The 22,172-nt window shown below is 37.1% G+C and overlaps 1 protein-coding gene across 1 annotated transcript; it reads left to right on the top strand.

Annotated features, from left to right (window-relative positions):
* The first annotated feature begins 5,406 nt into the window (after positions 1-5,406).
* LOC149692866 (prolyl 4-hydroxylase subunit alpha-1-like) lies at positions 5,407-21,970 on the top strand. The gene is made up of 8 exons (XM_089868796.1): positions 5,407-5,591; positions 9,837-9,985; positions 11,346-11,537; positions 18,539-18,639; positions 18,715-18,748; positions 19,714-19,791; positions 20,493-20,605; positions 21,842-21,970. The coding sequence occupies exons 1-8, from the start codon at positions 5,407-5,409 to the stop codon at positions 21,968-21,970; spliced, it is 981 nt and encodes a 326-aa protein (XP_089724922.1).
* Positions 21,971-22,172: the final 202 nt, after the last annotated feature.

Genomic DNA, 22,172 nt, shown 5'->3' with positions numbered 1-22,172 from the left:
TTCAAGAAGGTGATAACAATAAACGTACTAATTTGTTTGTCTCTCTCTATTAATAACGTCTCATCTGTTAGTAATAACCTCAATCAGAAGTGAGATGAGACTGCAGAAGTACTGAGCTAACCAAATTCTTCTCTCGGCGAAAGTGAATATTCTTGATAAGACACAGAAGCCTTTTTCGCGGGTTATTTCGTAAGTGCCAAGGTAGGTGGCGCTTAAAAAGTTCCATTTGGCGGTAAAAGTTTTGTCGTGTGAATATGAAGGATTTATTTCACTTTTCCCTTCAAAAGTTGGGCAAGTTGATACAACTTTATGACCCATCGAGCTGAGTCAAAAAGTTGGATCGTCTGAAAGAGCCTTTATTGTTATCATGTATTCTTGTTCTTTCACAAAAAGACTGATGCTTAAATACCAGAAATACTTTATTTTTGCGTATACTACTTTCAATCTTATGACATTTAACATTACATTATCGTCTAATCACCACTAACGGTGTTAATTTATTTTTGTCGGGAATATCACAACTCACGAGGTTTCGTTTTCTTCAAGTATTTGATGATTGGTTCGTTGATGTACTTCCGCTTGTAGTTTTTCCATTATTTCTCTCATTTCCTTAATCTCATCTTCATGCTCAGTTTGAATTTTTCTTATTTTCATTTCCAGCTCTTTAATCCTATTGGTTAGTCCAACACTCCTAGTGGATAATTCGCCATTTTCAGAGTGCAGTTCATCTAATTTCATTTGCAATTTGTCCGCGGTTTCGTTCTCCTTTTCCACCGCAGCTTCTAGTTCGAAGTTTCTTGTTGATAGATTGTGACTGATAGTTTCAACTTCATCATTTTTGTTAGTTAGTTTATTTATCATTCCTTTCAGTTTCTCGATCTCCGTTTCTTCATCCCTTTCTATTTTTCCAATTTCTTTTTCCAATTGTGTTACTTCAACATTTTTGTTTTCCAAAACCGTTTGCATTTGTTTTTTGAAACGCGTTATCTGGTCCGATATTTCGGAAATTCTTTGACGCTGCCAATCCACGTCATTGTCTTCACGAAATGATGATTTTCCGAAGTTGGAAAATTGCTTTCTATCTCCAAAGGGGAAGTTATCCTTCTGTTTTTCATTTTGGTTGTTTTTCTTGCGGTCATCTCGCGTTGGTGCTCCAATGTTGAATATTTGGAATCCCGAATTGGCTCCGTTGTTAACGTTGTTGGTGCTGATGCTGCTGTAATGATTTCTCTGCTTTTGCGTTTGCAATTTTTCAAGAAGGTTTTCCTTTTCAAGTCGAAGTTTATCAAGATCTTCTATGATTTTATTGACGTGTTTGTCTTTTTCGTTCCGAGTCGAAATAAGATTCTCTTTGACGGTGCTTAATTTGACTTTTAATGTCACGATGTTTCCAATTATGTCCATAAGATTTTCATCAAGTTTAGTTGTAACTTCAGACTCTCTAGCATTTCCCGCTGTTTCACTTTTGGTTGTAGTTTCTTCCATATTTTCGTCTCTGTTATTTGCAAACCTGGTTTGAGTGTTGTCGGTCCTCCCCATTAAACTGGCGTTCCTTTTCACGAGATCTTCGCTGTTTCGTGGAAAGCGGATCCGAATATGATAAGATTTCAAACCAGTTATCGTCGTGTTCCGGCCTATTTTATTTTGAATGAAGATACTTTTTAGCTAAATAATAAGCATAATAATTGTTTGTGAGTGTTAATTGTTAGGAGTTGTGGTAGAATATAGCTCATAATAAACCGACTTTAATATCAACAATTAAATACGTTAAACTAAATCAATCATTCAAGATATAGCCTATATCAGAAGTGAGATGAGACTAGACGTGAAGAGCTCTAGCATTGATAGTAGATCCTGGCACTAGTGAACAAATTAGAGGATTTTATGCCACCGCTTCCATCGCGCCTACACTAGAGGGAAAAAAATTGGTCGAGTTCCAAAAACATTTCCTACCCCCTTCCCCTCAACCTAAAACGGCGGAACACGGACGCGGCTCCTTGAATCTAGTTCGGCCGTCTACCGCCGCGACCGTCTCACGTTTTGGAGGGGAAATTCAGAAACCGCTACTAGAGGGCCAACCGTTCTTGTGTTATCAAGAATATTCACTTGCGCCAAGTGAAGAATTTGGTTAGCTCAGTACTTCTAGTCTCATCTCACTTCTGCCTATATACATTTCGAAAAAAAAAAGAATGGAATATACACGCCGAACTTTTAGTTTTATTTCTAATAAACCCGTCGGTTTCGAAGTTCGTCACGCCTCTTAAAATTCGCCGGCATAGCATTGAATCTTTTAAACCTGCGTCAGCCCCACGCCACGTATGAAATGAAAATTACGTTATCCAGAACACACGTAGTGAGATTTTCTATACGACTAAAAAGCGAACTTTTTCATTCTCTCTATTTTAAGATAAGACTTCCAGGTGTAACTGAATCTTGATGATAACATAATTTTTGAATGATTTAGGTTTAGGTTCATAAATGCGTCCCCAGCGTTAACATAAGACGCACCTAAATACAACTAATTCAAGTTATATTTCGAATCAAATTGACTACAGAACTGAATTATCTAATCATCTTTAACCAATAGACAATGCTGCGTCCATAGAAAGTCGAATTACCATTCTTGATAAACACTACATTTTCTCACAGGGAGGTATATATTTCAGTCAGTATGTTCATCGATATATTTATAAATACTACGTGACAAAAAGAAACTTTAGCCTCACCAAGAAGTTATATCTAGTATCTCAGAGAGAAGGTATAAATTGACGAGAATTCCAGCTTTATTTCCAGTCCAAACGTAGCCTGTCCGGAGTCAATCCCCGTCTCTAAATTACAACCAGCATCTCATTGGTTCTTGAAAACTCACGTCAGCGCGACGACGCGAGTGACGAAAATTACAGTCATATTTTCCGACTGAGGAGAGGCAGCGAAATAGCTCGGCGCCTACTTTTACGTCCCCCCTTGTATTTTGAAAGGGGGACTGGGACTATGGCGCCCGGCGAATACAAAGGCATCTTATACCTTCTCTCTGAGATACTGATATAACTTCTTGGCCTCACTTTAAAGCCACGTCATAACTGCTAGTGAACCGAACATATTACATTGGCCCTAGTTGGAAAACCATAATATGTAGTATTTATCCATAACCATATGGATTGTTAATCCAGTGAGCATCAAGAAAACCACAGTAATTCCTTTTCGTTAAAAATGTCTTCACTACGTCACTCTTACAATAATTACACTGAAACTGATGCGTTAAATGGCCATAACACGTTACAAAATCAAAACTGGATAAACATGAATTTTTTGTAATAGTTATGACCAAGAACGTACTTATAAATTTAAACAAGACGGCCCAAGGGCTCGTAATAGTAGCCACATCGTACTATAGCGACAGCCCCGGCCACTACTACGACGGCCTGGGTCAAACTAAGAGCCACATCGTATACTACGATGTGGCTAAAAAGCGTTCGAAACCTTTACAACTAAAGCCTTGGAGGTTTATGAAGGCTTTATGAAGTCCTTTACTAGTAAATTCGTATAACGTTTATTTTTCTGTAATTTTAGTTGCTTTCAATCCACCCTAAGAGCTAATAAATTTAGTTATCAGAGGAAAAACAGACGCAACCTTACCTTTCAACGCTTGTTGTTCTAATGACATTCGTTATCTACACCTTCGCTTTTATCAGTAGTTTCAAAAGATACGTAATAAGAAAAAGTATGACGCTTCACATTACACCTTGGTTTCTACGCCTGTTGATTCTGCCTCACCATCGTTTACTTCAATTAATCAAGGTGGTTGGATGAAATCATGTTTTCTTGGAAACACACCTTCGTTAACTTAATTGATTCCGCTTTCTACATATTAATGTTACCAAAAGTGGATGAGAGGAAAAGTATGAAAATGGCCAAAAGTGGCGAGTCATCAGAGTTTCGCCGTAGTTGACCGTTTTATTGGTGTAGCTATACTGGGCCTGTTCACTCCCTTAAAATAGGCCTTGTGTTAATACGCGGTTACGCGGTTACCGTCGTCTGCTATTGTGTATGCTAGAACTTCCTCGATTTGTGTTTGTAGTCAGGACAGAGTAGCTGCTAATGTTTTTAAAGGTATTTGAAGGTATAATGTGGATTAAAGTAAAGTTATCGAAGCAATAGAAGAGCACATAAAACTAGATACGTTTATAACAAATCTCGGTAATTTAGCTACAGCGCGGGGAGCTTGCGTCGTGATGCGCGTGATCGAGTGGGCTATAGTTAAACCAAGGAGCTTAAATGTCTGAACTACTTTCAGTCGCGAGTTTGCAAGTCCATCAGTCACTAGTAAACTAAATAGTTATTGGCGAAACTTTGATGTCCGCGTTTTTTAACACTGGCTCCATGGCCATTGTCATACTTTCCCTCTCATCCACATTTGATGTTATACTCTTTTGAAAGTTTCAATTCGATAAGATAGCGTATAAAAGATAAATTGAATGTTATTCGCCAAGTTTTAATGGCCAATTCTTAGGATTTAGTTACGAATAAATTCACGTAAGTTGCACTACAGCCAGTTGTTGCTGTCCTTCGATGCCGGAGTAGGGGGCAAGTGACTTCGGTGACAGCTTCCCCTGTGCTCTTCTGGGAACAGTAAAAACGATCGCTTTTTCTGCGGGCCCGTTCGATTGAGGATGGTAGGGTGCAATAGTTATGTGTTCTTGCTACCTCTCCGAGTGACGATGACGTCACTGAAGTGGTAGCCCTGCCATTGAGAAGTTGGATTTTCTCGTCACCCTAGCAGATCACCACGTACATCTTAACCCTAACGATGATAATGGAGTGTAAGTCAATATTGCTTTCCGTGAACTGCGAAAGCGGTCCGGATATAGCAAATACCAGAAGTGAGATGAGACTAGAAGTGAAGGGCTCTAGCATTGGTAGTAGATCCTGGCATTAGTGAAAAAATTTGAGGATTTTATGCCACCGCTTCCATCGCGCCTAAACTAGAGAGACAAAAATTGGTCGAGTTCCAAAAACATTTCCTACCCCCCTTCCCCTCAATTAACCTAAAGCCGCGGAACACGGACGCGGCTCCTTGAATCTAGTTCGGCCGTCTACCACTGCGAGCGTCTCACCTATTGGAGAGGGAAAATTCAGAAACCGCTACTAGAGGGCCAACCGTTTGTGTGTTATCAAGAATATTCACTTTCGCCGAGTGAAGAATTTGGTTAGCTTAATACTTCTGGTCTCATCTCACTTCTGTTAGTACGTACTGAAAATGGATCAGCTTTCCTGATAAACATTAACGCAATATGACACATCAATTAACCCAGTTTCAGATTTTTCGCGTATATTTGATTGCGTTTCCGGTACTAGCGTAACAACACTCCCTCTTTGAAGCGTACGTAAAATTCATTTGTAACTAAAATGAAATGGATGATAGTTTCGAGTGTTCTAACGCTTTGCCTGGCAGAAATCTCTAACGTTAAACTAGATAAACCTCAAAATGCATCGCCTAAAACGCTGGCGCTCTTGAGGATGCAAATGACCTATCTAACCGCACTAAAACAATACACATTAAACATAGAGAACAATCTAGAACAACTGAAGGAGTAAGATCGATTGCCGCCTTCACGTAGGACACTTTTAAACCGTTTTGAACCACTTTGGTAAGGTACAAAGGATTATTAAAATGTCCAACAACAATTTATGGATGTAAAATTCATAAAAATTCTATGAGAGTGGTAGCTATCTTAGGTAAGACTTCATACTGCCTCTAATGCTAAAGGAGGTTTCTTTGATTGGCCGTAACTTTTTTCCTATTGTGTTTGCTGCTTTGAAATTTTGACGTTGAACTAAAATTCTGGCCCACAATATGTGGTTAAAATTTCAAAGAGATCCAACTAATAGTTAATTCTATAAAGAAAAAAGTTGCTAAGGGTGGTTTTCATTTCCATAAAATTAATCACAGATTTCGACGAAAAACTGGAAAATCTCCATAGAAATAACATGGGAAATTTTCCAAACGTACCCATTTTGTCTACACCCTTACAAAAATAACTATACATTTGATAGATTTGAAAAGGGTCTTAAATGAAAGCCCCATTATCATAATTGGCGCCTATTTTTTTTCATTAAGAAAAATTAAGTTTAAGTATTGTTTTTCATAGTTTTAATTGCATGCTCTGACTTACGTGGTTCACCCTGATGCTGCGGAACTTACGACTTATGTAGTTTAGAAAGTCACTCTTGGATTTTCGTCGTTTCACCGCGGATATAGTCAAATTCTTAGAGCAAAGGACATTTTAACTATTGTCTATCCAACTAATTTAGTTGCGAAAATTTTCTACACTTATCTTTTACACTTTCCGGTCTTTGTCTACAATGACAGTTTTGATTAATCTGTTTAGTTTATATAAATTTTTAGGGTTGTAAGTCGGAAAATTTTCCGCGGAAAATTTTCCGCTCGGAAAATTTTCCGGAAAATGACCGAGCTATATTTTTCCGGAAAATTTTCCGTATTTTTCCGCTACCGGTTTTTCAATTAAAAAGTTAAAACTTTAAAATTTTTCAATTGCCTTTCTTTTCAAAACATTCACTATTTTGTTTTAGGTGAATTCGGAGGGGTAAAAAATTGTCCAAGGGCACAGAGTCTAGTGACCCCTATTCTCTATAGGAAAAGCTCACTCATTTGCTATCGCTTGCATGCATAGGGTTACTGTTTGCTCTTATGACGGTATAAGGCGTTAGAGAGTCGAGACCTAACCGTTAAGAGACCCAAGTGAAACTAAAATTATCAGGCATAAAGGATAGTGATCGTCTGCGTCATTGTATGGGAAACGAGGTGTTATGTTGTAGAGCTCGGCATTTTCGATCAATTATCCACTTTATTTTATCTTTATCCATACCCGAAAATTATCCTCAGAACTTACATGTTAAATCGTATTGTAATCCACAAATTTGTTTATAAATAATCGGTTATCCACCAATTTGTGGATAATTGATCGAAAATGCCGAGCTCTATAATGTTGTTAATGTTATTAAGTTTGTTAACCCTGTTTAAAGTCACAAATTATGGGAAAATCAACCACTAATATTTGGTGGTACTTTAATAGATCTACTAAAGATGGCAAAATAACTGGAGAATGTTTTAAATCTTTAATAGTTAGATAAATTGACTCAAAGCTCACATAACTGCTAGTTTTATATTTTTCCGATTAGCGGAAAATTTTCCGCGAAGAGGGAAATTTTCCGGAAAAATTTCCGGAAAATTTTCCGCGTTTTATTTTTCCGGAAAATTTACAACCCTTTAAAATTTTTATGAAAGTTCCAAATGTTGAAGCACTAAAGCCTAACGCAATGTTTTTGGAAACAAAGTGTGTTTTAATTATACCTCTGTCCAAATATAGAACGAAGATATTTTAGGATTTAGGAATTGAAAACAATCGCTGTCTGGGTGAAGCCCAGGTTTTCACTTGGTCTCTTATTGCACATGTTGGTTTTCTTTAAAAATTAGAGTTAAGCTTAGCTATCGTCTTTTGAAACTAAGAAACGTTTTATAAAATTAAAGGTAGCGTTTTGTTTAACCAAGAAGTTATATCAGTATCTCAGAGAGAAGGTATAAGATGCCTTTGTATTCGCCGGGCGCCATAGTCCCAGTCCCCCTTTCAAAATAAAAGGAGGCGCCGGGCTATTTCGCTGCCTCTCCTCAGTCGGAAAATATCAACGGGTGCTCACGCTCGGTTCGGAATTACGGAATTTTTTCTCTCTCCAGCAGTCTCGCTTGCGTGACGTCACGCTAGACCTCCGCGACTCTGCTTCGCGAACGAACGCATAGGAATAAAGGCGCGCGTTTTAATATTTTGAAACTATAACTTTATTTAATTATTCTTTTAAACTGGGGTAATTTAAAGAATATAAATTTGCGTTTGCTTAATTATTATTTTCTGATATTTACCCGATTTAAAAAGATATTAAATAAAGTTGATGAAAATTTGACAAACATATACATGCCTTTCAAAATAGTGTTTATAATTTTTGAACTTGTTTAGGAACTTAATAGCTTTAACAAACACATGGTAAGGAATTGAAATTAATCTACGTAGAATTCGTTTTATCAAAACACCAAAACACAAAAGTTTGGAAAATTCATATACATTTTTTAATACTAGTAGCTTATTTAACTATTTTACTCATTTTTTTGGAACTTTTTCTCTTTCCATCATTTGCTTCAGGGGTTGTGACTTTCATTGAGTTGAGGTATTTAATTCGTATAAAAATTCGAAGCTTTACAAACGTTTTGACATATCATAAGGGTATTTTGTCTCCTTTTCAAATGTTATTGAGCTAATATTTTTGACAATATTTTCTTCGTTGGATAAAGACATATTTGGCAATAATGTTTGAAAAATATTTTCATAAATTTTTATCTTCTCCATGAAGGAACTGGAAGCAATGACTAGTCCAGTCCTCCATATGACAAAAAATTAGTCCAGGACGGAATTTGATACAGAGTCCTGCACGGGCCGGGCTCAAGATCGGGTCGGGCCGAGCCGGGCTTTCCACTTTTGAAAATTGTATCGGGCCGGGCCGGGTCGGGCTTTTAAAATTTTCGAAATTAACGGGCCGGGCCGGGCTTTTGCTCATTTTTCAAAATTTGGGCCGGGCCGAACTTAATTTTGATTTTCATTTAATCCAAAGTTCAAATGAAAGATAATTTAAATGATTATAAGCTTCTAAGGACAAATGTAACGAACAATTATCAAAAGAAATGAAAAATACACGACGCTAAAGCAAATATGAATTCAAATCATTGATTTTATGTAAAAAAATATAAAAATTACAACTGAACTACGTGTAACGGGCCGGGCCGGGCCGGACCGGGCCGAAAAACCAACTATGTACTCGGGCTCGGGCCGGGTTTCGGGCTTATTCAAAATGCTAACACCGGGCCGGGCTTGGGTCGGGCCTGAAAAACTCGGCCCGTGCAGGTCTCTGTTTTGATATTCGTGATCAGATTTATTTTTATCCACTAAGTCTAATTCTGGGTAAGCCTTATAATGCTTTTTGGCTACCCATCCACCAAAGTATTCTACCCCGTATTCCTCGCATTTCTTAAAATCACTATTACATTCTTGAGATTTGATTGGGGTACTAGTAACATTTTTATTACTATTAATTATATGGTTAATGGACTGAATATTAGCAGTATTAGTAATTGAGTATAGATGGTGGGTGTTATTTTGGGGCACAAATTATCAGCAACTAAAATATCATTTGATACAAAATCATGAACATAAACAGCCGAGCTGCTCTTCGCGCGCCCGCTTAAACAAGCGAGTCGTATCTGGAGGTCTAGCGTGACGTCACCGAAACTTCTCTCTCTGGCGCGTACATTCTTCCCCCGAAACCGGCTGCGTGAGCAAACCTATATTAGTATTTTCTCAAGTTACCTTGGGAAAATATGACTGTAGTTTTCGTCACTCGCGTCGTCGTGCTGACGTGAGTTTTCAAGAATCAATGAGATGCTGGTTGTAATTTAGAGACGGGGATTGACTCCGGACAGGCTACGTTTGGACTGGAGATAAAGCTGGAAATCTGGCCAATTTATACCTTCTCTCTGAGATACTAGATATAACTTCTTTACTGTTTTATTATTATTTTAAATCGATTACAAAATACTTGTCTGGCTATATTATTTTAAGAAACAAAAGATATTTCATTAGAAAATGTGATTATTATTAATTAAAAATGCACCAATTTCAAAACGGTTTCAAGAAGGTCTTAATTGTGAACAAGGCTATAACCCCTATCTTCATCTACAATTGTTATGCCAAATGAAGATTCTTCTGTTTCAGATATATTAATAAATCTCTGAAAATTTACAACAATTCCGAAACAAACTATGATCAGTTTCTGAGTCATCCAATCAACAGCTACTTGTTGACTAGGAGATCTTCCATCGACATTGCTGATCAAGAAAAACTAATGACGAAACCTCACCAAGGTAAGCTTGAGAAACGACTCTAATTCAAGCATTTTCTACATATACCTAGGAACAGAAGTGAGATGAGACCAGAAGTACTGAGCTAACCAAATTCTTCACTCGGCGAAAGTGAATATTCTTGATAACACAAGAACGGTTGGCCCTCTAGTAGCGGTTTCTGAATTTTCCCTCCTAAACGTGAGACGCTCGTGGCTGTAGACGGCCGAACTAGATTCAAGGAGCCGCTTCCGTGTTCGGCCGCTTTAGGTTGAGGGGAAGGGGGTAGGAAATGTTTTTGGAACTCGACCAATTTTTTCTCTCTAGTGTAGGCGCGTGGGAAGCGGTGGCATAAAATCCTCTAATTTGTTGACTTGTGCCAGGATCTACTACCTATGCTAGAGCTCTTTACTTCCAGTCTCATCTTACTTCTGATTTCAGCTATACCCGTATTCATAAAGAAATTAAATTCCTTATACTGAGGCCGATGGCAGTGCCGTATAGCACAATTGGGATTCTAAATTACGTCATCAGACCAAAATTAAACTTAGGCCATCAAATTGCGCCAAAATATTTTAAAGTTACCTTTCGCATTGACCGCTTTTTCTGCACTCAGTAGGCCATTCTCTCCTACCTCCCCGCGTTTTCACGTCCTGAATAAATTAAATTACTCCGTCAAAAAGGCTTCTAATGTTTCCTACGAATCGGTTTTCTAGCGTTACATTTTTCAAGAAAGGCCAATCCCTAATATCAGAAGTTTATGACTTCTTATCCTGGGAAGTATTGGACTCTAACCATATCCGGAACCATCTCTGTTAGCCAACTTCTTATTAGGTCCGATCACCGCGCCACCGACGGCATTTCCCTCATTTTGAGCTGGCAGGCTGATTTGCGCGCCAGCAGCGGGCAAGAAACGAAAATTTAAGGTGTGTCCTGTGGTTTGAGGTAACGAATCAGAAACGGTGACAAGAACAGCTGTTTTAATAGAGTTTGCTAGAAATTCCGTTCAAACTAGTGTGGGGTCCTAGGCCCACGGATTGTAATGGATTTCCATAGAGTTCTAGCCAGACGGCTTTTCAACGATTGGCGCTGAAGAAGTTTTGAACACGCCCCACAGTTTGAGTGCCACAGCCTCTCGTCGTGGGATTTTTTTCAGTAGATTAGATAGTTTTCCTAGTGGGGAGGAAACTTTCGACCCTCTTTGACGATTGCCATAGGCAATTTTGTCTAGCAGGAATGGATACTATATAATGCCTTAGTGTCCAATACTTCCCAGGATAAGAAGTCATCAACTTCTGCTAATATGTGCACAAATATGGAAAGTCTGTTCTTAACGTACAGCGATAATTTTTCTATATCACAAGTTCACAACCATGAATTTCAGAGTTGAAATCAATGGTAGAGTTCTTCCAAAACCTTGGCCACCTACCAGTTCAGGAGGAATACGTCTTGGCGGTCGAAGGACTGATGTCTTTACAAGAAACATACGTTCTCGACTCAAAATCATTATCCAAAGGCTACATTAAAAGCCACCACTTCAAAAATTACCCTGATGTTAAAGGGGAGCCCTTAGAAGGTAAGGTTCAACACAATATTAAAAGTATTAAGATTCAGTACCGGTAGTGGGAACAAGCAGACTAAAATATTCACTGAAAATTGTCATACAGAAAAATCATTCAAGGATGTGAGAGTTTACTAACGAATGCAGAAGGTTTGACAGTTTGACTGGCGGTTTTAATAATAGTGCTTCTTAAAACTTGCAATGGCTGAAAGTAATATAAGAAAATGAGGAGAGGGTGTTTCATGCCTTTCACGATACTTTTGAGCCAACCAAAAAATACTGTCATATACCATCGACAAACTTTAATTTTTGACATACCAGAAACGCCCTGAAGAGAAAGTTAAAAAACTTATACATATTTAAGAGAAACTAAAAAAATTAACGAATTTCTACTGTTAAGGTACCTTCGCAAACGAGCGGAATCCGCAGTACAGAAGCTTAAACTGATTGAACACTTTCTGCTTTCGAGTTCAGCTTTGTGCTTCAGAATCGGAAATTCGTTTCTGTTTCTTTCCTACACCTATCGCATAGGCGCACTTAATTATTTCCAAGGATATTAAAGTTTGCCGTCCAACGCGCCATCTAGTCAAAGAACATAGTTTGTAGAGATGGCTAGTGCAAGAGATGGGGTCGACTAATCTGCAGGTACTCTGAATGTCTGAAATGCAGTCCACGGTAGGAAACCTACTATTTATAGTATGCAGGTTCGGTTCACATTTACAAATATAAGAAAGCAATACTATAATTCATTGCCTAACATACAGTCGAACAAAATTAGAGTTTCAACTCTGAAATCTCTTGACTAAAATGCAGTACTCTGAAATGCAGTCCTCTAAAACTATTAATTTCAACTCTGAAATCTCTTGACTAAAATGCAGTACTCTGAAATGCAGTCCTCGAAAATTATTAATTTCAACTCTGAAATCGGTTGACTAAAATGCAGTACTCTGAAAAACAGTCCACGAAAATTATTAAATACTACTCTGAAATCTTTTGACTAAAACGCAGTACTCTGAACTGCAGTCCTCGAAAATTATTATTTTCAACTCTGAAATCTTTTGACTAAAACGCAGTACTCTGAAACGCAGTCGTCGAATATTATTAATTTCAACTCTGAAATCGGTTGACTAAAGTGCAGTACTCTGAAATGCAGTCCTCGAAAATTTTTAATTTCAACTCTGAAATCTTTTGACTAAAACGCAGTACTCTGAAATGCAGTCCTCGAAAATTATTATTTTGAACTCTGAAATCTTTTGACTAAAACGCAGTACTCTGAAATGCAGTCCCCGAAAACTTTTAATTTCAACTCTGAAATCTCTTGACTAAAATGCAGTACTCTGAAATGCAGTCCTCGAAAATTATTAATTTCAACTCTGAAATCGGTTGACTAAAATGCAGTACTCTGAAAAACAGTCCACGAAAATTATTAAATACTACTCTGAAATCTTTTGACTAAAACGCAGTACTCTGAACTGCAGTCCTCGAAAATTATTATTTTCAACTCTGAAATCTTTTGACTAAAACGCAGTACTCTGAAACGCAGTCGTCGAATATTATTAATTTCAACTCTGAAATCGGTTGACTAAAGTGCAGTACTCTGAAATGCAGTCCTCGAAAATTTTTAATTTCAACTCTGAAATCTTTTGACTAAAACGCAGTACTCTGAAATGCAGTCCTCGAAAATTATTTTATTTGAACTCTGAAATCTTTTGACTAAAACGCAGTACTCTGAAATGCAGTCCCCGAAAACTTTTAATTTCAACTCTGAAATCTCTTGACTAAAATGCAGTACTCTGAAATGCAGTCCTCGAAAATTATTAATTTCAACTCTGAAATCGGTTGACTAAAATGCAGTACTCTGAAAAACAGTCCACGAAAATTATTAAATACTACTCTGAAATCTTTTGACTAAAACGCAGTACTCTGAACTGCAGTCCTCGAAAATTATTATTTTCAACTCTGAAATCTTTTGACTAAAACGCAGTACTCTGAAACGCAGTCGTCGAATATTATTAATTTCAACTCTGAAATCGGTTGACTAAAGTGCAGTACTCTGAAATGCAGTCCTCGAAAATTTTTAATTTCAACTCTGAAATCTTTTGACTAAAACGCAGTACTCTGAAATGCAGTCCTCGAAAATTATTATTTTGAACTCTGAAATCTTTTGACTAAAACGCAGTACTCTGAAATGCAGTCCTAGAAAATTATTATTTTCAACTCTGAAATCTATTGACTAAAATGCAGTCCTCTAAAACTATTAATTTCAACTCTGAAATCTATTGACTAAAATGCAGTACTCTGAAATGCAGTCCTCTAAAACTATTAATTTCAACTCTGAAATCTCTTGACTAAAATGCAGTACTCTGAAATGCAGTCCTCTAAAACTATTAATTTCAACTCTGAAATCTCTTGACTAAAATGCAGTACTCTGAAATGCAGTCCTCGAATATTATTAATTTCAACTCTGAAATCGGTTGACTAAAGTGCAGTACTCTGAAATGCAGTCCTCGAAAATTTTTAATTTCAACTCTGAAATCTTTTGACTAAAACGCAGTACTCTGAAATGCAGTCCTCGAAAATTATTATTTTGAACTCTGAAATCTTTTGACTAAAACGCAGTACTCTGAAATGCAGTCCTAGAAAATTATTATTTTCAACTCTGAAATCTATTGACTAAAATGCAGTACTCTGAAATGCAGTCCTAAAAAATTATTATTTTCAACTCTGAAATCTATTGACTAAAATGCAGTACTCTGAAATGCAGTCCTCTAAAACTATTAATTTCAACTCTGAAATCTATTGACTAAAATGCAGTACTCTGAAATGCAGTCCTCTAAAACTATTAATTTCAACTCTGAAATCTCTTGACTAAAATGCAGTACTCCGAAATGCAGTCCTCTAAAACTATTAATTTCAACTCTGAAATCTCTTGACTAAAATGCAGTACTCTGAAATGCAGTCCTCGAATATTATTAATTTCAACTTTGAAATCGGTTGACTAAAGTGCAGTACTCTGAAAAGCAGTCCATGAAAATAATAAATTTCAACTCTGAAATCGGTTGACTAAAGTGCAGTACTCTGAAATGCAGTCCTCGAAAATTTTTAATTTCAACTCTGAAATCTTTTGACTAAAACGCAGTACTCTGAAATGCAGTCCTAGAAAATTATTATTTTCAACTCTGAAATCTATTGACTAAAACGCAGTACTCTGAAATGCAGTCCTAAAAAATTATTATTTTCAACTCTGAAATCTATTGACTAAAATGCAGTACTCTGAAATGCAGTCCTCTAAAACTATTAATTTCAACTCTGAAATCTCTTGACTAAAATGCAGTACTCTGAAATGCAGTCCTCGAATATTATTAATTTCAACTTTGAAATCGGTTGACTAAAGTGCAGTACTCTGAAAAGCAGTCCAATTTCAAAGTTGAAATTAATAATATTCGAGGACTGCATTTCAGAGTACTGCATTTTAGTCAAGAGATTTCAGAGTTGAAATTAATAGTATTAGAGGACTGCATTTCAGAGTACTGCATTTTAGTCAAGAGATTTCAGAGTTGAAATTAATAGCTTTAGAGGACTGCACTTCAGAGTACTGCATTTTAGTCAATAGATTTCAGAGTTGAAAATAATAATTTTCTAGGACTGCATTTCAGAGTACTGCGTTTTAGTCAAAAGATTTCAGAGTTGAAAATAATAATTTTCGAGGACTGCATTTCAGAGTACTGCGTTTTAGTCAAAAGATTTCAGAGTAGTATTTAATAATTTTCGTGGACTGTTTTTCAGAGTACTGCATTTTAGTCAACCGATTTCAGAGTTGAAATTAATAATTTTCGAGGACTGCATTTCAGAGTACTGCATTTTAGTCAAGAGATTTCAGAGTTGAAATTAATAGTTTTCGAGGACTGCATTTCAGAGTACTGCGTTTTAGTCAAAAGATTTCAGAGTTCGAAATATTAATTTTTGAGGACTGCATTTCAGAGAACTGCGTTTTAGTCAACCGATTTCAGAGTTGAAATTTATTATTTTCGTGGACTGCTTTTCAGAGTACTGCACTTTAGTCAACCGATTTCAAAGTTGAAATTAATAATATTCCAGGACTGCATTTCAGAGTACTGCATTTTAGTCAAGAGATTTCAGAGTTGAAATTAATAGTTTTAGAGGACTGCATTTCAGAGTACTGCATTTTAGTCAATAGATTTCAGAGTTGAAAATAATAATTTTCTAGGACTGCATTTCAGAGTACTGCGTTTTAGTCAAAAGATTTCAGAGTTGAAAATAATAATTTTCGAGGACTGCATTTCAGAGTACTGCGTTTTAGTCAAAAGATTTCAGAGTAGTATTTAATAATTTTCGTGGACTGTTTTTCAGAGTACTGCATTTTAGTCAACCGATTTCAGAGTTGAAATTAATAATTTTCGAGGACTGCATTTCAGAGTACTGCATTTTAGTCAAGAGATTTCAGAGTTGAAATTAATAGTTTTCGAGGACTGCATTTCAGAGTACTGCGTTTTAGTCAAAAGATTTCAGAGTTCGAAATATTAGTTTTTGAGGACTGCATTTCAGAGAACTGCGTTTTAGTCAACCGATTTCAGAGTTGAAATTTATTATTTTCATGGACTGCTTTTCAGAGTACTGCACTTTAGTCAACCGATTTCAAAGTTGAAATTAATAATATTCGAGGACTGCATTTCAGAGTACTGCATTTTAGTCAAGAGATTTCAGAGTTGAAATTAATAGTTTTAGAGGACTGCATTTCAGAGTACTGCATTTTAGTCAAGAGATTTCAGAGTTGAAATTAATAGTTTTAGAGGACTGCATTTCAGAGTACTGCATTTTAGTCAATAGATTTCAGAGTTGAAATTAATAGTTTTAGAGGACTGCATTTTAGTCAATAGATTTCAGAGTTGAAATTAATAGTTTTAGAGGACTGCATTTCAGAGTACTGCATTTTAGTCAATAGATTTCAGAGTTGAAAAAAATGATTTTCTAGGACTGCATTTCAGAGTACTGCGTTTTAGTCAAAAGATTTCAGAGTTGAAAATAATAATTTTCGAGGACTGCATTTCAGAGTACTGCGTTTTAGTCAAAAGATTTCAGAGTAGTATTTAATAATTTTCGTGGACTGTTTTTCAGAGTACTGCATTTTAGTCAACCGATTTCAGAGTTGAAATTAATAATTTTCGAGGACTGCATTTCAGAGTACTGCATTTTAGTCAAGAGATTTCAGAGTTGAAATTAATAGTTTTCGAGGACTGCATTTCAGAGTACTGCGTTTTAGTCAACCGATTTCAGAGTTGAAATTTATTATTTTCATGGACTGCTTTTCAGAGTACTGCACTTTAGTCAACCGATTTCAAAGTTGAAATTAATAATATTCGAGGACTGCATTTCAGAGTACTGCATTTTAGTCAAGAGATTTCAGAGTTGAAATTAATAGTTTTAGAGGACTGCATTTCGGAGTACTGCATTTTAGTCAAGAGATTTCAGAGTTGAAATTAATAGTTTTAGAGGACTGCATTTCAGAGTACTGCATTTTAGTCAATAGATTTCAGAGTTGAAATTAATAGTTTTAGAGGACTGCATTTCAGAGTACTGCATTTTAGTCAATAGATTTCAGAGTTGAAAATAATAATTTTCTAGGACTGCATTTCAGAGTACTGCATTTTAGTCAAGAGATTTCAGAGTTGAAACTCTAATTTTGTTCGACTGTATGTTAGTCAATGAATTATAGTATTGCTTTCTTATATTTGTAAATGTGAACCGAACCTGCATACTACAAATAGTAGGTTTCCTACCGTGGACTGCATTTCAGACATTCAGAGTACCTGCAGATTAGTCGACCCCTTTGCTAATGTTAACGCACTGTATTAAAAACATTGAAAATTAGGAACAGTCCTCCTGTTTGTGGTTTCATTCCATTTTGCGAAATAGAAAGAAAGAAGGGGATTTCCATATTATATCGATTACTAGCTGTTACCCGCGGCGTCGCTCGCGTATAATAAGAACTTCCATCAAAATGATATAAAGAATGGGTAGATTTTACTGATGACCAATTTTGGAGCGAAGGCACTCGGCGTTGCCCGTCAGCCCATAGGGATGCATTTTTTATCACTTTTCACGCGGACATTATTCCATAAAGAAGGGTTTTTAAATTTCTGGCCGCCATTTAGAAAGATGGCGACAAATCGAACCCGAAAGACCATTCAGCCCGTCTAAAGGTTAAAGGAAACCAGTGTATTAAATATTTGTGAAATCGGTTGAAACGCGCGGACGTTGTTGCATAGAAAAGATTTTTACATTTCTGGGCGCCATTTTTTAAGATGGCGGTGGATTGGAAGAAATCTTTCTTAGTACGCGCCTACTACATATGAGTAACGTTCCTGCAAATTTTCAGCCTTCTAGGGCAAGCGGTTTGGGCTGGGCGTTGATTATCAGTCAGTCTGTCAGTCAGTCAGTCATTCAATCAGTCAGTCAGGACTTTCATTTATATAGATATAGATTGTCTGCTATGCAAGGTTTTGAAACACGATCCTTGATACTTTCAGAACCACGCAAGGATGTGTCCCATAATATTTGACAAGCTTTTAGCATTTTTTTCCTGTACTAATGTTTTGGCCGATTTCATGGCAGAAAAATAGCTCTATTAACTAAATTGAAGAATAACAGGACGACAAGATAAAAAAAATGATGTAAATCGAATGTGGTTTCCCTAAAGTAACTCTTAATTGGTCAAAATATATCACGTGGCCCCAAGAGGAAACTGGAATATCTAATTGAAATAGATATTAGCTGAAAATGGGATTCAGCGCCTGCTTGCACAACCGCTTAAACAAATCCGCGTTAGTCTAGTATGCGAAAGGCCACGCTGAAACTGAATTCTTCAATCTGCTTAAGATACCGCTTTCAGTTTTCACTTTACGCTCGTTTGCGAAGGTACCTTAAGTGTAGCCTACAAAAATTTTCAAATAGGATGTTTTCAATTGGATGATAATTTATAATAAATTTGAATGTAGCTATCGATTGCAAATGGCTGTCCCGCCAATATTTTGAAGAAAAACTGGAGAAAAATGAATTCAGATCTGCAGAGTGGAAAGATATTGAAAACATACTGACTGTAAATATAAATTAAATTAATTTAAATTAGTCAAACTTCTCATCTAACTTTATCTGTATTCCAAATATATTTCAGTATGACACATTAGAATCAGAAAATAACAACTCTGGTAAGCATTGGTGCTATGCAGGGATAATTTCTACACGTCAATGAAGAGTAAGTAAATGAGTTGTCGCAAATACGTAAAAATATATTTGATCAATTCAGTTCTGTTCTATTGCAACAAAAACGTTTCGTGTAGCTATCGTTGGCAATGCAAAAATCTGGGTCTTCTGACTTTCTAGCTTAAATCCAGTCGTACAATTAAATAGTGCCAATAGACGGCATATCGAATAATTAAGTTAGAAAAGAATAACGTAATATCATAAGGAAAATAATATATAGCTCCCTATAAGTATGAAACGTAGTACATTTTCATACTACAGCATTTGCTCCCAAGTTTGGCGCGCTCACGCTTTTACGCCCCGTGGGAGAAGTTTCGGTACTACGAGTAAAAGGGGGGTGAAACCGCCTCCGCCGCCTAAGGTGTCCACGAAAGGCACGATGGGCCGGGGATACTTCTTACCTCGTACCAGTGTATGCGCTAGCCTCGTTCGTCAAAATCTCGCGCCATCTATTATTTTATTATGATAATTTTGACATGTACTTAATCAGTTATAATTACCATAATAAACTTCTAGGCCTTTAACTATTTAATTACAATATAAAATTTGAAAATTTTCTAAACAAATATTTCATCTTTTTAACGCCAAAAACTCTTAATAGGTGACATTAGAAACTTTTTACAAATTTCAATGGAAGAAAATGCTGTTTACATGGCTTAAATGGAGAGTTTCATACTTATAGGGAGCTATATATTATTTTCTATGTTATGACTTATAAGCACATGCTAAATAAGTCGGATGGCCAACAAATAACTTCGGCTCATTTGGTTTTCTTTCATTAACGGTATTTGCGACGTCTTATTTTGTTACTCTACAAGCGTTGCCCATGTTAATAAAGACCTGTGCGCGGCGCCGATTTTTTATTTTTCGGTTGGCAATTTAAGTTGCTGAATTCTCTTACCCGAGAAAGCGCTGTTAGCTGGACTTAAGGAATTGGAAATGTTCATTTTCGCGCACGTTTCGCTCCAGCTCGCAATGCCATCTCGAGGTAAAATAGTGAGAAAATAAGAAGTCGCGTCTCTTAAAAGTCGCCCCCTTCCAAACTACCGCGTACAGACCTTGATTAACGTAGGCAGCGCTACAAGCCCCTTACATGTCAGGGAAGGTATCAAGACTGCTCAGTGCTCACCAGCGAAGGTTTTTACCCTGTATCAGAAGTGAGATGAGACTAGAAGTGAAGGGCTCTAGCATTGATAGTAGATCCTGGCACTTGTGAACAAATTTGAGGATTTTATGCCACCGCTTCCCACGCGCCTACACTACTGAGAAAAAAATTGGCCGAGTTCCACAAACATTTCCTACCCCCTTCCCCTCAACCTAAAGCGGCCGAACACGGACGCGGATGCTTGAAACTAGTTCGGCCGTCTACCACCACGAGCGTCTCACGTTTTGGAGGGAAAATTCAGAAACCGCTACTAGAGGACCAACCGTTCTTGTGTTATCAAGAATATTCACTTTCGCCGAGTGAAGAATTTGATTAGCTCAGTACTTCTGGTCTCATCTCACTTCTGCCTGTATTAAACAAAAAGTCCGATTTTCCATGATATTTAAGACCCGATATTCCATAATATTTAAAATCGGATTTTTCATAACTTCTAAAATCTTGTTTTTCACAAAATTTACAATCCGATTTTCCATAATGAAATCTACTGATATAAACCGTTTCAAAATTGCCTTATTGATATACAGGAAATCTTGTTCCCGATAAACCAATTCTGGAAACCAAGCTTTTTTCTAATTCATTGAGTCAAGAGCATGAAACCAATCAATTCCATCGATTATGTCGTGGTGAAAAATTAATTGTAAGTATGGGCTGTAAAATATGGGGAAAAATTAAATGGCTATCTTTAAAGAACATAAACTCTACACAATAGTAGAAATTTAATCGCTGACCACTCTTTTTAAATTTGAATTGATTTTGTCAGCAATATTGTTGTGATTTAGTTTACTAGCTAAGAAACCCGGGTGTTTTGTGGGTGTGGAAGCCGGAAAGAGATTCATTCTCTTTGTAAAAGTTAAACACTTGAAATAGTACAGGAAAAATAGGTTTTAACCCAGAACAAATTGAAACAACGCTGAAAATACAGCCCTTATAGATTTTAGGGCGCTCTTTAACGTGGTGCGGTCGAGGGGGTAGACACTTGAGAACTCAGGTGTACAATATGTCTTGAACTCAATGCACTGTCAAAGCTGAACTCTGAGTTCCAAAGGCTTTGAACTCAAGGCACTGTCAAAGCTGAACTCTGAGTTCCAAAGGCTTTGAACTCAAGGCACTGTCAAAGCTGAACTCTGAGTTCCAAAGCCTTTGAACTCAAGGCACTGTCAAAGCTGAACTCTGAGTTCCAAAGGCTTTGAACTCAAGGCACTGTCAAAGCTGAACTCTGAGTTCCAAAGGCTTTGAACTCAAGGCACTGTCAAAGCTGAACTCTGAGTTCCAAAGGCTTTGAACTCAAGGCACTGTCAAAGCTGAACTCTGAGTTCCAAAGGCTTTGAACTCAAGGCACTGTCAAAGCTGAACTCTGAGTTCCAAAGGCTTTGAACTCAAGGCACTGTCAAAGCTGAACTCTGAGTTCCAAAGGCTTTGAACTCAAGGCACTGTCAAAGCTGAACTCTGAGTTCCAAAGGCTTTGAACTCAAGGCACTGTCAAAGCTGAACTCTGAGTTCCAAAGGCTTTGAACTCAAGGCACTGTCAAAGCTGAACTCTGAGTTCCAAAGGCTTTGAACTCAAGGCACTGTCAAAGCTGAACTCTGAGTTCCAAAGGCTTTGAACTCAAGGCACTGTCAAAGCTGAACTCTGAGTTCCAAAGGCTTTGAACTCAAGGCACTGTCAAAGCTGAACTCTGAGTTCCAAAGGCTTTGAACTCAAGGCACTGTCAAAGCTGAACTCTGAGTTCCAAAGGCTTTGAACTCAAGGCACTGTCAAAGCTGAACTCTGAGTTCCAAAGGCTTTGAACTCAAGGCACTGTCAAAGCTGAACTCTGAGTTCCAAAGGCTTTGAACTCAAGGCACTGTCAAAGCTGAACTCTTTTGAACTCAGGTGTACAAAGAGATCCAAAGTGGCTACCCCCTCGGGTGTGGTCTCGCACACTCTCCAAATTGGTCGAATTTCCGCCATATTGGAATTAATGGTGGACAAATTGAGAAAAATTTCTACTTAACCGATTAACCACGTAACTAGGCTTCAATTGTAGATTACCTTCAAACACATAATTCACTTCTTAAGATAGTTGGCCCTACAACTAACCAGAAGTTCACAATCTGACCCTGAAGATTAGCCTCATAAAAATGGGGATGAATTATGTGTTTGAAGGTAATCTACAATTGAAGCCTAATAACGTCAGAAGTTGATGACTGGGAAGTATTGGACA

Source organism: Phalangium opilio, unplaced genomic scaffold (genome assembly GCF_054372755.1).
Source record: "Phalangium opilio isolate 3A_F unplaced genomic scaffold, DU_Popi_V2 ptg000024l_1, whole genome shotgun sequence".
Lineage (NCBI taxonomy): Eukaryota > Metazoa > Arthropoda > Arachnida > Opiliones > Phalangiidae > Phalangium > Phalangium opilio.
The sequence above is the reverse complement of the archived record's forward strand: the minus strand, read 5'-3'. Positions and strand labels throughout refer to the sequence as shown.

Bases quoted from the DNA above. Each gene is read 5' to 3' on its own strand.
- LOC149692866 (XM_089868796.1), top strand. From the start codon at position 5,407: ATGAAATGGATGATAGTTTCGAGTGTTCTAACGCTTTGCCTGGCAGAA. The intron at 18,749-19,713 runs GTAAGCATTGGT...TACCCGAGAAAG, and splicing joins ATCAGAAAATAACAACTCTG to CGCTGTTAGCTGGACTTAAG. The intron at 19,792-20,492 runs GTAAAATAGTGA...ATTGATATACAG, and splicing joins GCTCGCAATGCCATCTCGAG to GAAATCTTGTTCCCGATAAA.